Raw genomic sequence first — 15,953 nt, forward strand, 5'->3', positions numbered from 1 at the left:
ATAGAGAGCCCAGAAATAAACCCACACACTTATGATTAATGAATCTATGACAAAGGAGGCAATAATATACAATGGGGAAGAGACAGTTTCTTCAGTAAGTGGTGATGGGAAAACTGGACAGCTACACATAAAAGAATGAAATTAGAACATTTTCCCACATCATGTACAAAAATAAACTAAAAATGGATTAAAGACCTAAATTTAAGATCAGAAACCATAAAAATCCTAGAAGAAAACATAGGCAAAACACTCTTTGAAATAAATCATAGCAGTATTTTTTTTTTTTTTGGTATGCGGGCCTCTCACTGCTGTGGCCTCTCCCGTTGCGGAGCACAGGCTCCGGACGCGCAGGCCTAGCGGCCATGGCTCACGGGCCCAGTCGCTCCGCGGCATGTGGGATCTTCCCGGACCAGGGCACGAACCCGTGTCCCCTGCATCGGCAGGCGGACTCTCAACCACTGCGCCACCAGGGAAGCCCCGTATAGCAGTATTTTTTGATCCATATTCTAAGGCAGTGGAAACAAAAGCAAAAATAAACAAATGGGAACTAATTAAATTTAAAAGCTTTTGCACAGCAAAGGAAACCATTGACAAGATGAAAAACAACCTACTGAGTGGGATAAAATATTTGCAAATGATATGACCGTTAAGGGGTTAACACTCAAAATATATAAATAGCTCATACAACTCAGTATAAAACAAACAAAAAACCAACCTGATTAAAAAATGGGCAAAAGACCTGAGCAGACATTTTTCCAAAGAAGACATACAGATGGCCAACAGGTACATGAAAATGTGCTTAACATCACTAATCTTCAGAGAAATGAAACTCAAAATCACAATGAGATATCATCTCACACCTGTCAGAGTGACTATCATCAATGACCACATATAACAAATGTTGGTAAAGATGTGGAGAAAAGGAAACCCTTGTACACTGTTGGTGGGAATGTAAATTGGTGCAGCCACTGTGGAAAACAGTATGGAGATTCCTCAAAAAACTAAAAATAGAATTACCATATGATCCAATATTCCACTCCTGGGTATATATCCAAAGAAAATGAAAACACTAATTTGAAAAGATGCATGCACTTCAGGGTTCGTAAACAGCATTATTTATAATAGCCAAGATATGGAAGCAACCTGAGTGTCCATCAACAGATGAATGGATAAAGAAGATGTGATATATATATATATATATATATATATATATATATATATATATATATATATATATATGTCATGGAATACTACTCAGTCATAAAAAAGAATGAAATCTTGCCATTTGAAACAACATGGATGGACCTGGAGGATATTATGCTTAGTGAAATAAATAAGATAAAGACAAATACTATACATATCACTTATATGTAGAACGTAAAAAATAAAACAAACAAATGAATATAACAAAACAGAAACAAACTGACACATATAGAGAACAAACTAGTGGTTACCAATGGGGAGAGATGAGAGGCAAGATAGGAGTAGGGGATTACGAGGTACAAACTACTATGTATAAAATAAATAAGCTACAAGGATATATTGTACAGCACAGGGAATATAGCCAATATTTTATAATAACCTTAAATGAGTATAATCTGTAAAAATTTTTAAGCACTATGTTGTACACCTGAAACTAATATGATATTGTAAATCAGCTATACCTCAGTTTTTTTTTGGCTAAGCCATGTGATATGCGGGATCTTAGTCCCCTGACCAGGGATTGAACCCGCACCCCTTGCAGTGGAAGTGCAGAGTTGTAACCACTGGACTGCCAGGAAAGTCCCATATACCTCAATTTTTTAAAAATGAAAGAAAAGAAAACCTTGTCCTTTGCATCACCTAATATTTAGTCTTATCTTACAACATATCTGATTTTCTAAATTTCACCTGGACAGCCATGCATTTTCGTTACTCGCAGCTTTACATGTGTTATTCATACCGCCTAGATAATCAACCTAATAATTAAAATCCTCCTCATGGCTGAGGCCCACTTCGGATGTTCCCTGTTTCATGAAGTCTTCCCTGCTTCTTCAGTTGAATTCGGTTCTGTTGAATGTCTTCCTTTTGCTCTTCCAGGTCAACTCTTCATCGTTTTCTACCGTTTTCTGTGCCCCAAAGGCTGACCTGTTGGACTAATCATTGGGCTTCCTTGCCCTCTGGCTTGAGTTGGGGTTGAACGGTGGAGTGCTCTAGCAGATGAGAGGGAGAGGTTTCAGCCTGAGGGATTGGCTTGGTCTGGCCTCATCTGTTAACTTACGTCACAGCTCCTCTCAATGTGGAGCTCTCCACATGGTTCTCTCTTCTTCCAGGTTTTGGTGAACGTTTTTCCCCCTTTGTCCATATTGGCTCTGAGGTGGTGAATTTCCAGGTACTGGTTCCAGGTTACTTCACTGTCCCTTGTGGTTTTCCTACTTCACACCCACACCTTTGTGAATAGTCTTTTTATTTAATTAAACCTGAATGATTCTAATTTGAATATACCATCTGTTTCTGTTCAGACCCTGATTGATATAGTGCCACAATGTGTTTCTTGTACCTGTAGTACATTTCATTTTATCCTTATGGTTATTTTTTAATTTGATTCAACAGAACTGCAAAATGAATATCTTATGCTTCATTAGCATTTTCATGTATTAAGAGTTTTCTCATAATTTACTTCATTTGATTTTTACAATAAACTGTTCACAATAAATGTCGTCCCTATTTTACTGATGAGGAAAAAGGAAACACAGCACTTTACTCACACCAGGTCACACAGCTAGTAAGTGGCAGTGCTGGTATCTGTAGGAACCCAGGCCTGACTCAGAATCCAGGGTGCTTTCTGTTGTATTTTTCCTTACATCTTTTTATTAAACTTAAAAAAATTTTTTGAAATGATCACAAATTTACAGAGAAGATGAAAGTACATTCAAAAAAATTGTTCCTGAACCATTTAAAAGTTGCCAACCTGTTACCCAGTTGCCCCAGATACTTGAGTGTGCAGTTCCTTAGAGTAAAGGACATTCTTTAACACACCCACAATACAACCTTCAAAACTGGGAATTTAAATTGTTATATTACTACCATCTAATCATTAGATCCCATTTTAGTTTTGCTGATTGTCTCAGTGATGTCCTTTATAGAAAAAGGATCTGGTTCAGAATCACTTGTTGCATTTAGCTGTCTTATGTCTGGTCTAATTCATTCTGGAATAGATCCTCAGTTTTTCTTTGTATTCATAATCTTGACACTTTGGAAGATTATAGGTGAATTATGTTTTAGAATGTTTCTTAATTTGGTTGTTCAGTACCTCCTCATGATTAGATTCAGATTATGCATCTTTGGTAGGAATATCACAGAGTTCACTTTGATTTCTTAATTAAGGTGGCGTCTTGCCAGACTTCTCCACTGTAAAGTTACTCTTTTCCCTTCTTTGTAATAAATATTCTGTTGAGAGGTACTTTGAAACTCTATGTAAATATCCTATTCCTCATCAAACTTTCAAATTATTTACTTGTTTATATTTGTACTGACTCATGGTTTCCCATTTTATTCAGTGGATGACAGTCTGTTAGTATTATTGTTTGTTATGATGCTCAGATTGTTCCCATTAATGGGAAATGGCATTTAGCCAAGATCTGGGTGCTAGGTGTGATCATTGCTATTGAGATATCACTGTTCCTTGGTCTCCGCAGTAGAGTTAGACAAAGCTAGGGAATATATATTTGCATATACAGATGTATATACACACACACACGCACACAGTTCCATTATATCTATTTACTTATATTGAAACTCATGAGTTCACTGATTCTGATCAAATACTCTACAGTTGAAAGAAAGAAGTGTGAAGAGAGAACTTGAGTGCTAGATGGAAGTAAATGAAAAATAACCCAACCAACCTAGCAAATTTGTTTCAGGACAGGGGCTGCTTGACTAAGGAGAGTTGCGTTCATAGAATCTTGGAAATTGAGGGCTTACAAATAGTGAAGGTAACTCTTCTGCTTTTTTTCTTTGTGTTCCATACCATGAGGAATCATTGACCTTGAGCTGCCATTATAAATACTAGTTGCTACTGATATTTTCTAATGGGAATTTTGGATTTCATTCATCTCATTTTGGTATGAGAATAAGAAGATTGTCAATTGTTAAGAACTCTTTAAGTTAGTTGTGTCAGTTATGAACCTCTAAACTCAGAATTGTGAAAATGAATCACAGAAATGTTTAAAATGCTTAAGTGTTTGAGGAATATAGGAAAGAAAAGCAATACACAACAGGTTATATACTATGAGTGACAATATAAAATTTATATATTTGTAGAAAGATGGAAAAGTACAATAAAAATTTATTGTGCTTAGCAATGGCATTTGGTCAGTTATTTAATTTTTTTTACTTTTGGGATGTTGATTATTTTCTTACTGATTTGGAACTGCTCATTATATTGCAATATTAAGTTGTAAATCCACATTGTAGATAATAAATGCCATTTGGAGAAGACAAGAAAATGAGATGGAAGTATTTTACATTTCAGTCTTTATTTTCCTTCTTTCTGCTAACCAACGCAATATAATGAATGCACTTGGATAAAGACTGAATGCTTTGGTCTTTTCCAAGTGCCTCCTGGTGTTATGGTCATGACAGTAGCTGTAGGGTCAGAGAAACTTTAAGTGGGGCCACTTTGGGAGATTCTTCAGGCCTATGTCATGGTTAAGAAAATTGCAGCTCTTCTGTCTCCTCTTCCCTCTATAGGTGGGAGCTCATGGATCCTTTAGCTTTCGGGGGGTTGTGAGAAGAGGGCTGTCTATCAATCCCAAGCAGAAGATCCTAGAAAGACCCTGTTATATCCAGCCACGGAGTAATTTTCATTTTAGGGAGTGATATTCTCATACCACTAAAGGGTTGCATCATGGGAATGGACCACTGCCACTATAGTTGGGCCTCTCTCATTGAGGCTAAGAATAGCTGCTGATGTCTGTCCTTTTTGTACCCATACTTCCTTGTTCAAATAAGAGTAATAAAATAACTTCAGTGAAGGGTTGAGGCAGAGAGATTTGTTTGGCTGTTTCTGGGATTACTTGCCTGGATGTTGGTTATTCCTAAGGTGGGAGATCTTTAGTCCTTGGGATGAACTTTCCACAGTTGACAGCCAGGTATTAAGAGATGGCAAGTGGAGGTCTGAAGGTTTTTCAGGGAGAGTAAAGTGACCTAGTTCTGTTGTTTCACCCAGAATTCTGACTTCTTGAAGGATTGAAATGACAAGGATACATTTTAGATTTTGTGGTAGTGCAGTCCTGAGGTCACCCTCACTTAAGAGAGAAGGCCTTTATCTGGGGGACATTATTCAAAGAAGGGACTTATCTGAAAGCAAGTTTAAGACACAGGTTGAGTGCCACCTATGTTATGAAGATTTTTCTACCCCAGCCCACAGTCTTTTTTCCTTCTCCAAATATAATATTATGTCTACCCTTCATTCTTTTTCTACTATGTAAAAGTATTGAACTTTTTACTAACTCTGTGATCATTGTAGATCGAGACAGTATTTCAAATGTCTTTCAAATCTCCCACAGCGACCATGCAGTGCTAGGGCCCTGTTAGGAATTTAATAAAAACTTGCTGCTGAGGTGAAGAGAAATCCAGTTCTGGGACCTGCCAGTCTCAAAACTGGTTTCTTTCAATATAATAAAAAAAGAAGCAGACTCACAGATATAGAGAACAAATTAGTGGTTATAGGGGTTGGGGGGGCATATAGGGGTGGGGGGATGGGAGGTACAAACTTGGGTGTAAGATAAGCTACAAGGATGTATTGTACAACATGGGAAATATAGCCAATATTTTGTAATAACTTTAAATGGGATGTAACCTTTAAAAATTGTATAAAAATTTAAAAATTAATTAAAAATAAGAAAAAGACTGGTTTCTTTCAGAATAATGATTCTTCTCACTTCTCATTGGCTATGGCATAGATTCCAGTTGGCCTTGTTTATCTTTACCTGCATTTCAAAATTTCTCTTGTAGTTTCTTTCTCCTGCTGTTCTTGGAAACTGTTTAAACAGCAATTTCCATGGTATACATTACGTGGATATACATATGATATGAATAAATATGGGAAATAAATCTCTCTGTAGTTCACAGTGTAAAGTGGAGAAACCAAATAGGAATCTAGTTTCATCTGTCAAAGTCAAATATAGGCCGTTGCCTGTTTTCTCTGGAAAAATCTGCTACAAAAAAACAGGGGCAGGACCCAAATGATGTTGATTAACCCCTAGCTGGGCTTACAGTGGGAATGGACTGTGAATATTTATACTGGGCAAAGACCCAAAGATCAGTGACCTCCAGTGGTGTTGAGGGACTGGCCTGACATTTATAAAGAGTGGACAACATTTCCTGATACTTTGTGGGGTTATTTGGCAAAGCTGGCACAGATGAGACTTTCTTTCCCTTCCTAGATACCTTGTCTGCTCTTTGGATAAGCTATAGCCAGGTGGACAGTGGGGCCTGGGCTGTGGCTTAGATAGAATTGGATACCTGATGGGTGGGGCTATAACATGCTTTCCTACTGAGAAATTAAATAGAATTTAAAATTAAAATAGTAAGTTGTCTAATTATAAATATAGGGAAAACTGTACTTATGAGTATCATAAATAACTATAGTAAAATAAAAAATAAAAACAATTGGGTTCAGTTAGTATCCTCATTGTATTCAAGTATTCCTAATTACTATATTTACATCAGAATTTAAGACCTGAAAGGGACATTAGATATTATCTAGGAATAGACCAAAAGTCTGAAAGAGTAAGCTGTACACCAAAATGTTAACAATGGTTATCTCTAAGTGGTGGGAGTATTTTTATCAGCATTTTCTTTTTTTTTCTATTTTAAATATATTTATTTATGTAATAAAACATTATAAGAATACTTCTCATGGTGAATACTCAAATACTGATCCTTGTCAATAAAGATGACAACTATTACTGCATTAAGTAGCAGTGTTACTAAAAGGGAAAAAAAAGTCTTCTAGTACAATCCTTTTAACAGTGGAGTTATAGACCAAGAGAGATACGTGATGTTTAAAATCCATTTAGATGGAATACATCATAGAATTTAAAGCTGTATTCTCATAAATATTTCTTAGGTAAATTAATAAAAACTGGTGAAGAATTTCTTTTCTGTGTGAAAATCTTAGTTTTTAATAGCAATTTCATTTTATAATAGAAATGTATGGGTCAAAAGGTACAAATTTCCAGCTATAAAATGAATAAGTCATGGGGATATGATGTACAGCATGGTGACTATAGTTAATAATACTGTATTGCATATTTGAAAGTAGCTAGGTGGGTGGATTGTGAAAGATCACAGCAGGAGAAAAAGTTTTTTAACTGTGTATGGTGATGGATGTTAACTAGATTTATTGTGGTGATCATTTTTTTAAAAATAAATTTATGTATTTATTTTTGGCTGAGTTGGGTCTTTGTTGCTGTGTGTGGGCTTTCTCTAGTTGCAGTGAGTGGTGGCTACTCTTCGTTGAGGTGCACGGGCTTCTCATTGCTGTGGCTTCTCTTGTTGCGGAGCATGGGCTCTAGGCGTGTGGGCTTCAGTAGTTGTGGCACATGGGCTCAGTAGTTGTGGCTCTCAGGCTCCAGAGCACAGACTCAGTAGTTGCGGTACATGGGCTTAGTTGCTCCACAGCATGTGGGATCTTCCTGGACCAGGACTTGACCCCGTGTCCCCTGCATTGGCAGGCGGATTCTTAACCATTGCGCCACCATGGAAGCCCTGTGGTGATCATTTTGCGGTATATAGAAATGTTGAATCATTATGTTATATACCTGAAACTAATATGTCAATTATACCTCAATTTTTTAAAAAGCCTGGGAAAAAAGAGAAATGTATGAAGCCTTTCTGTGGGAAAGTATTAAGGGTTAAGAACTTCATGTATTTTATTGGCTCGGTAACCTCTCTCTCAGTTACATGATTTTCATACTTACAGAAGGGAAAGAATGATCCTTAGGCCCTAGCAAAACCGATAAGACATGAAGAAAGAGTTTAAATTTTTTTTTATGTTAATGGTTTCTGAAGATTTTTTAGAAATGAATATTTAGTAGGATGGAAGGTAGAAGTTTTTTAAAAGGTATCTGTTTGAAGTTGGGGCATATTAACTATGGTGTCTGTATTCGGATATCTGTTTTCCAAAAGTCCATGGTTCTTTTAAAGTACATGGGAGTACCAGAGAGAATGTTAACTCTTTTGAGTACTCCTTATACCAAAAAATGGAAAAAAATAAAGTGTAGTAACAACAACAAAAACTAGCACAGTAAAGTGCTTACTTTGTGCCATCGTTCATAAAGTTTTACATGTATTTACACAGTTAATCCTCTCAAAAACCCTGTGAGTTTTAGGTGCTTTTTATTCTCCATTTCACAGGTGAGGAAGCTGGGGGAAGGTTACTTGCCCCAGGAACCAGGTTTTGAATCTGTTAAGTTGCGAAGCCTGTGTTCTTAACCATTAAACTATAAGTGTAGCTGTTTAGAGGAAGGCAAATTATTCTAAGCCCTTTCCCCAACTCCAGGCCCCATTGTTATATTTTGTACATGAATACTCTCTTCAAATAATAGGCCCTGAACTCTAGTTTTCTGTACTGCTGCCACAAGTTTGGAGATAGGATGGGTCAGTAGATCCACAAATAGTACCTAGCTGTACCTCACGGTCTTTGTGTGATGAGAAGTAAAAGTGAGTACGACTCTGGGCTACTTGAAGTTTTCCTAAGCAACTAACAGCATTAGTGAAAACATATGTTTGAATAGTTTCCAGAGTTGTCTAGAATTATTTTCCAGTTTAAAGATGCCTACTAACACATGATTTTTAGATTTATTTTTAACTAACATTTTTCCCTCCTTGAAATGTCCCTCTTCTCACTTATCAACAATTTTTTAAATATTTATTTAGGCTGCATCAGGTCTTAGTTGCAGTATGCAGGATCTTCGTTGTGGTATGCGGAATCTTTTTTAGTTGCGGCACGCAGCATGCTTGTGGGATCTAGTTCCCCGACCAGGGATCGAACTTGAGGCCCCTGCATTGGGAGCATGGAGTCTTACCCACTGGACCACCAGGGAAGTTCCAACAATTTCTGATACCTGTATTTGAAATCAATATTTATTTCATCATTGTGAACCCTTTTTCATCGTAAATTGAAATCGCAGTTTTTGTTGTTGTTGTTATGAGTCTACTTGGGGCTCAGAGAACATAGTATGTAATGTAAAGAACTACAGAGCTACCAAAAACAAGCAAACAAACAAACAAAAAATCTATCAGTGAAAAGTTCCTTTAGGAAAATACAGCGCAACCATTATTCTTGGACCTTAAACAGTCATCATGAAATCTCCAGAGACATAGTTGATTCTAACTGCTTTTGAGAAGGGTATGTCTGCTAAATGTCGCTGATATCAGGGAAGTCCATTCCTTGAGATTTATCTTCTTTTTAAAAAATAGACTTTATGGGGCTTCCCTGGTGGCACAGTGGTTGAGAGTCTGCCTGCCGATGCAGGGGACACGGGTTCGTTCCCTGGTCCGGGAAGATCCCACATGCTGCGGATTGGCTGGGCCCGTGAGCCATGGCCGCTGATCTTGCGTGTCCGGAGCCTGTGCTCCACAATGGGAGAGGCCACAACAGTGAGAGGCCTGCGTACCACAAAAAAAAAAACAACAAAAAAACTTTATTTGTTAGAGCAGTTTTAGGTTTACAGAAAAATTGACCACAAAGTGCAGAGAGATCCCATATACCTCCTGCCCCCAAACTATCAACATTGCACACTATTGTGGTACATTCGTTGCAGGTGGTGAACCTACATTGACTGATATATCATCTAATGTCCATAGTTTATATTAGGGTTCATTTTTGGTTTTGTTCATTCTTGGGTTTGTCAAATGTATAGTGACATGTGTACACCATTATAATATCATAGAGAGTAGTTTCAGTGCCCTAAAAATCCTCTGCACTCCACCTGTCATCTGTCCCTCCCCCAACCCCTCCCAATCACTGATCTTTTTACTGTCTCCATAGTTTTACCTTTTCCAGAAATTCATATAGTTGGAATCATACAGTAAGTAGCCTTTTCAGATTGGCTTCTTTAACTTAGCAATGTGCATTTAAGTTTCCTCCATGTTTTTTCATGGCATGATAGCTCATTTCTTTTTAGCACTCAATAATCCTGTCGTCTGGATGTACCACAGTTTATACATTCACCTATTGAAGGACACCTTGGTTGCTTCCAAGTTTTGGCAATTATGAATAAAGCTTCTGTAAACATCTGTGTGCAGCTTTTTGTGTGGATATGTTTTCAGCCCCTTTGAGTAAATACCAAGGAGCACGCTTGCCACATTGTATGTTAAGAATGATATGTTTAAATGGAATATTACTCAGCCATAAAAAGAAACGAAATTGAGTTATTTGTAGTGAGGTGGATGGACCTAGAGTCTGTCATACAGAGTGAAGGAAGTCAGAAAGAGAAAAACAAATACTGTATGCTAACACATATATATGGAATCTAAGAAAAAAAAATGGTTCTGAAGAACCTAGGTGCAGGACAGGAATAAAAATGCAGATGTAGAGAATGGACTTGAGGACACTGGGAGGAGGGGGAAGGGTAAGCTGGGATGAAGTGAGAGAGTGGCATGGACTTATATATACTACCAAATGTAAAATAGATATCTAGTGGGAAGCAGCTGCATAGCACAGGGAGATCAGCTTGGTGCTTTGTGACCACCTATAGGGTGGAATAGGGAGGGTGGGAGGGAGACACAAGAGGGAGGAGATATGGGGATATATGTATATGTATAGCTGATTCACTTTGTTATAAAGCAGAAACTAACACACCATTGTAAAGCAATTATACTCCAATAAAGATGTTAAAAGAAAAAAGAATAATATGTTTAGTTTTATAAATAAAACCACAAAAAACAAAAAACTGGCAAAATGTCTTCCAAAGTGTCTGTACCATTCTGCATTCCCACCAACAGTGAATGAGATTTCCTATTGCTCCATATCTTTGTCAGCATTTGATGTTGTCAGTGTGTTGGATTTTGGCTATTCTAACAGGTGTGTGGTGGTACCTCCTTGTTTTAATTTGCAACCCTAATGACATATGATGTTGAACATCAAAAATTCTGGTTCCTAGATTCAGTTGCCCTTAGGAAATGAATATTGCTAGGGATTTTGGTTTGGGCTTCAGGTGTTGTGAGTCCCAATACAGAAGCATCTAGTGGACTATCCCCTATCTAGTGAATCCTTAAAAAGACTGGAAGTGCTGTGTCACATAAAATTAACCTGTCTGATGAATGCTTTTTTCTATTCATATTCCAGAAAAAATAAAGTTACACTGCTCATCTCTCCTCCTGAACTGGACCCTCTAGCTTTAGATTGCCTTTTGGTGATTTATTTTAGCCTTCAAACTGTTCTTGGTATTCACATTGAGCTGTTTCCATCTGCTTCATTATAATACCACAGTCAGAGTGAACGACGGTGTCATCTGGCTCTGCTGTGCTCTATTTAGGGCTGTGGTTTTTCCTAGAATTTATGATGAGCTAAGCCTCACAGTTCTTGAAGAATGGAATCTTAACTTTCTACCAGTTCCACGTTTGGAACCTACTAGTTTTGCTTGTTCACATCTTTTACTGTTGAGTGAAAATGGTATCTTCAAAGATGTTTTTCGTAAAACCTCCAGGTGATTATTTGAATTTAGATAAAGACATGGGCAGAGTAACATTCTGTTGTCTTCCTTTACAATCCACTGAGCTCATTCTGCCTTGCTGTGTGAATGGTGGGAAGAAATAACACTTTCACTAGATGTGGCCTTGTTCTGTCTGCACCTCTGTTTCCACTTTCTGCTGGAGCACTAGAAAGAAAGGTGGAGTTTTGGGGAACATTTCCAACTAGTAAATGGGTGGCAGCCAACTCAAGTGGTCTGGTGAAGAGAAATAACCTCCTTCCTTCAGTCCCTGGGAATTTTACCAAGACAGATGTCAGGAGGCAAAGAGAACTCTGCCGAGTTTTCAGTTTTGCTAATATTAGGTGAATGAATGGTGCTTACAGAGCTAGCTGGGAGGGAGATTGGGGAAGGGGGTGGGAATGGTCCAAGGTCCAAATCTTTCACCACTCCCTGGGTTATTTTGGCCCTATGCTTGAATATTAGAAGCACTAAAAAACAAACAAAACGTAAATAGATCATTGTCAAGAAGCATAACTATAGCTGCTAAAACAGAATAGGGTAGTATAGTCTTAGGTCAGCAACTGCTATCTTTGTTCCCATGGTCCCAAGTTACGTGTGTTATCTCACTTAGTCTTCACAACAAACCTGTGATATAGTTACAGAATATCTGCTTTACTGGGAGAGAAACTGAGGCTTACAAATTTTAAGTAAAATTTTGTGGGATCATACAAATTTGTATGGTCCCACAGTTATGAACCATAAGAACAGTATTCCAATTGGGAACCAATTTGGAACCGTATCAGGAGGTTCACAGAATTTAAGGGAAAGTAGAAAAATGAGCAGGAAACCATGGGGCCCTAGGTAGCAGGGAAGCCAGGCAAAGCCATATCACAGAATAGTCTGATTTGAGCACCACGCTTGGCACTTGTATGTTCAGGATGTAGAACTGATGGACTCTCGATGCCAACAAGGAGAATTTATTCCTGTGTTTTTGTGTCATTCTTTGAAAATTCAAGTGCAAGCACCTAGTTGGCGGGCCTCATTTCACATGTTCGTGTTCTAGCCACCAGGAGGTGGAGAGGGTTTCCTGGACTATTTGGCTTCTGTCGGGGAGGGTTGGGCCCTGCTTCTGACCAAGACTGACACAATCAGGTTCCCCCCTCAGATGGGAAGAGTATTTGGGTGCTGAGCAGCAGCAATACAAAGGGTAAATGCCCACCATACCAGCTGTGTATGCAGATGTCCATGTGGCATTCTGCTGAGGACTGGTTCAGCTGGAAGCTATGCCTTCCCCATAAGCCAGGCTGTTTTGTCCTGAGCCTGGGTCTGCCTGACAGAGTCCAACAGGACTTTCAGACACTACACAAAGTATAGGGGTTTTCATAGGAGGACCTCTGGCTGTTTCTGATTTATTAAAGCTGACCACTACAGAGATGAGACAGTGGAAGCAGTCAGCTGTTAGGATCAGTCTGAAGAGGCAACATGTAGAAAAGGGCCCCATAGGGAAAACTCCTCCCTAACTTCTGGGCTTAACTGATTCTCAGTGTGGTGTCTTGAGACTCTGAATTTGTGTGACATGTTACTGGGCAGTATTTCATTGTAGCTTTACCTGATTAACCATATTAAACTTTTTTTTGGTAATGGGAAGGAAAAAGAATTAATGTACATGGTTTTTCTTTACTAATTTGCTTGCATGTCTTTGCCCTTCTCCCAGACTCTCTTTGCCTTAAGGTTAGGGACCATATATATCAATTTTGTGTCTTTAATGTCTAGCCTTGTGCCCGGCATTCGAAAAATAAGCAAGTAAGCACTTCGAAAAATATTTGACTGACTGAATGAATGAATTTTCCTTAGCAATCTTTTTTTTTTTAAGATTTCAATATTTTTTTCAAGTTTTATTTTTAAGTGATGTTAATTATAACATTTGAAGGGGAGGAACTAATTCCACACAAAATGGAAGACTCTAAAACGTACCCATTAAACTGCTAAAAAATAAACTGAGTGGCGAGAATACAACAGAAGTTCAGTTTAGATTCTGAGTGTTGTCCCCATGTGATTACAGTTACAGATTCTTCCCAGCTTGCAGATGGCGCTCTTAGAAGCTATTTCATACTCTGGTGCAAGGGCAAAAAACCACAACATGAGAAACACAATTAAGTCCTGAATTATTGGCTTCATCACATCCGCCTTCTCCACCCCAAAATGGCACAAAAGAAACAGCTACCACGCCCCACAGACTACTTTTGGTGTAAAAGAGGTGATGATTGGGGTGGAAAAAGTCCCTGTCTAAAAAAGTCCCTTTCAGATGAGTTTGTATACACCATCAAAGAGCCTATCCTCAATCAGGGTAGGAAACCAAGGTTCAATTCTCAGGAAGTCACAATTTCATTCATTTATTCGATACGAATTTACAAAGTCCCTGCAAATTATCAACTTCCACTTGCAGTCATTTCTAGGTAAAAAAGAAACCTGACATCTCTAGAGGGGCCAACAAGCCCCCCCTCAAGTCTACAGCTGAAAGGACCTTTTTTGAAATTCGGTTTCTTCTGTACTTCTGCAAGGGTAACACCCTAAAGCTGAATCATCTTTAACCTGGAAGTCTAACATGATATTTAGCGATACTTGCATCTCAGACATAACAACATTAAAAGGTACACTAAATTCTGAAGGTAGCTATGCTGCAAAATAGTTTAAAATTAAATGATTGTATTCATTTATGCTTGAAACTCCAGTCCTAGACCAAGCTTGTGGCCACCAGCGTTGACATTCTTGCCATCCAGCAGAACTGACAGTGTCAGTTTGATACCTGGCTTTAGGGTCTGTGTATATCCTAACCCTATCAGGCTGGAGCTATTCACTTTAGCCAAGAAGCAGGTGTCAGCGTCGATCTGGTATTTGGCTGTTATTCCGAAGTGAGTGGTACTGTTTCCTGCTGTCCAGGCCAGATTAACAGCAGTCTCCAACTTGTTCACTTTCTGATAAATGGAGCCGCCAAACTCTGTCCCATCATTTACATTAGTGTGAAGCTGGAACTCATCCGTCTTGTAGCCAACCGCAAAGTTGCTCTGGGTCACTCGAAACTTTGAGGTCTCAAAATTCACCTGGTAGCCAGCCAGCCAGCCCTTATAACCCAGCACCAGAGCATCCCGGATGGAAGGCCCGGCAATGTCAAAATCGACATCACAATCCAGGTTGATATGTTCCCACTTGTACCCTGTCTTGATTTTAGCATTTTCTTTTCCAGTGTTTGGTGAGAAGGATGAATCGAAGGTCAGCTTCAGGCCACATGCAAGCTGATCTTCCACAGTAATCTCCGTGCGTAGTGTGTTGTCAGTGTTCCATTTCTCCGTAAACGTTAGACCGTATTTGGTCCATCTGTACTTGCTTTCCAGACTGCCCGTCACTTTGGTGGTCTCGGTGTTGGCTGAACCTGAGCTTGTAAATTCCAGTCCATTCTCAGATTGTGTTTTCAAATCAAGTTTTATTAAGCCAAATCCATAGCCCTTGGTGAAGACATCCCTGGCAGATTTGCCAAGATCAGCATATGTGGGAGGCACAGCCATCTTCTGCTCAGAAGTGGTGGCAGTCAGCAATCTTTTTTTGAAACTGAATTGATTCTCATAAACCAGTGGGGAATTTATCATCATGGATGTTTGAAACATTTTATATTATTTTAGGTTAAAAAATAATTTAAAAGCTGCTGTGGGAAGAAGGACCAGAGTGACATGCTCTCTATTTTTATTGTTATAGGTGTTCCAGGATTTGGGGACTGAAGTACTGTCTGGAGCTGCCAAAGGCTACAACATATGCCTTTTTGCCTATGGGCAGACAGGCTCTGGGAAGACATACACCATGCTGGGCACCCCAGTGAGTATTGGGATTGGAATGCAGTATTTTCCTAAAGCCACAGGAAGCCTGAATCTTGCATTGTCCTTGCCAGTGAGAGAGGATGTGAGTTTCATAGTCAGTCAACTTCAGTAAGATTTAATGGGTCCTATTCTATATTAAGAATGCGTTTCTTCAGACTCACACACTTAGAGAACAAATTTATGGTTACCCGGGGGTGGGGGGTGGGGGGAAGGGTGGGGTGAGGGATAGTTAGGGAGTTTGGGATTGACAGGTGCACAGTGCTATATTTCAAATGGCTAACCAACAAGGACCTACTGTATAGCACAGGGAACTCTGCCCAGTATTATGTAACAACCTAAATGGGAAAAGAATTTGAAAAAGGATACATGTATATCTATAACTGAATCACTCTGCTGTACA

At 38.8% G+C, this 15,953-nt stretch overlaps 1 protein-coding gene and 1 pseudogene across 3 annotated transcripts in view; one reads left to right on the plus strand and one right to left on the minus strand.

Moving 5' to 3' along the window:
- STARD9 (StAR related lipid transfer domain containing 9) overlaps nucleotides 1-15,953 on the plus strand; it is a 128,969-nt gene that overhangs the window by 45,180 nt on the left and 67,836 nt on the right. For all 3 annotated transcript variants that reach the window (XR_010839665.1, XM_067029080.1, XM_067029081.1), the window contains exon 4: nucleotides 15,435-15,551. Coding sequence is in view for 2 of the 3 variants with exons in the window: in XM_067029080.1 (XP_066885181.1) it covers nucleotides 15,435-15,551 (117 nt within the window). In the remaining variant the exon portion in view is untranslated. The remainder of the gene's footprint in view (nucleotides 1-15,434; nucleotides 15,552-15,953) is intronic.
- Nucleotides 14,397-15,270, minus strand: LOC131753128 (non-selective voltage-gated ion channel VDAC1 pseudogene; annotated as a pseudogene).

Source organism: Kogia breviceps, chromosome 3, assembly GCF_026419965.1.
Source record: "Kogia breviceps isolate mKogBre1 chromosome 3, mKogBre1 haplotype 1, whole genome shotgun sequence".
In the NCBI taxonomy this organism is placed as follows: Eukaryota; Metazoa; Chordata; class Mammalia; order Artiodactyla; family Physeteridae; genus Kogia; species Kogia breviceps.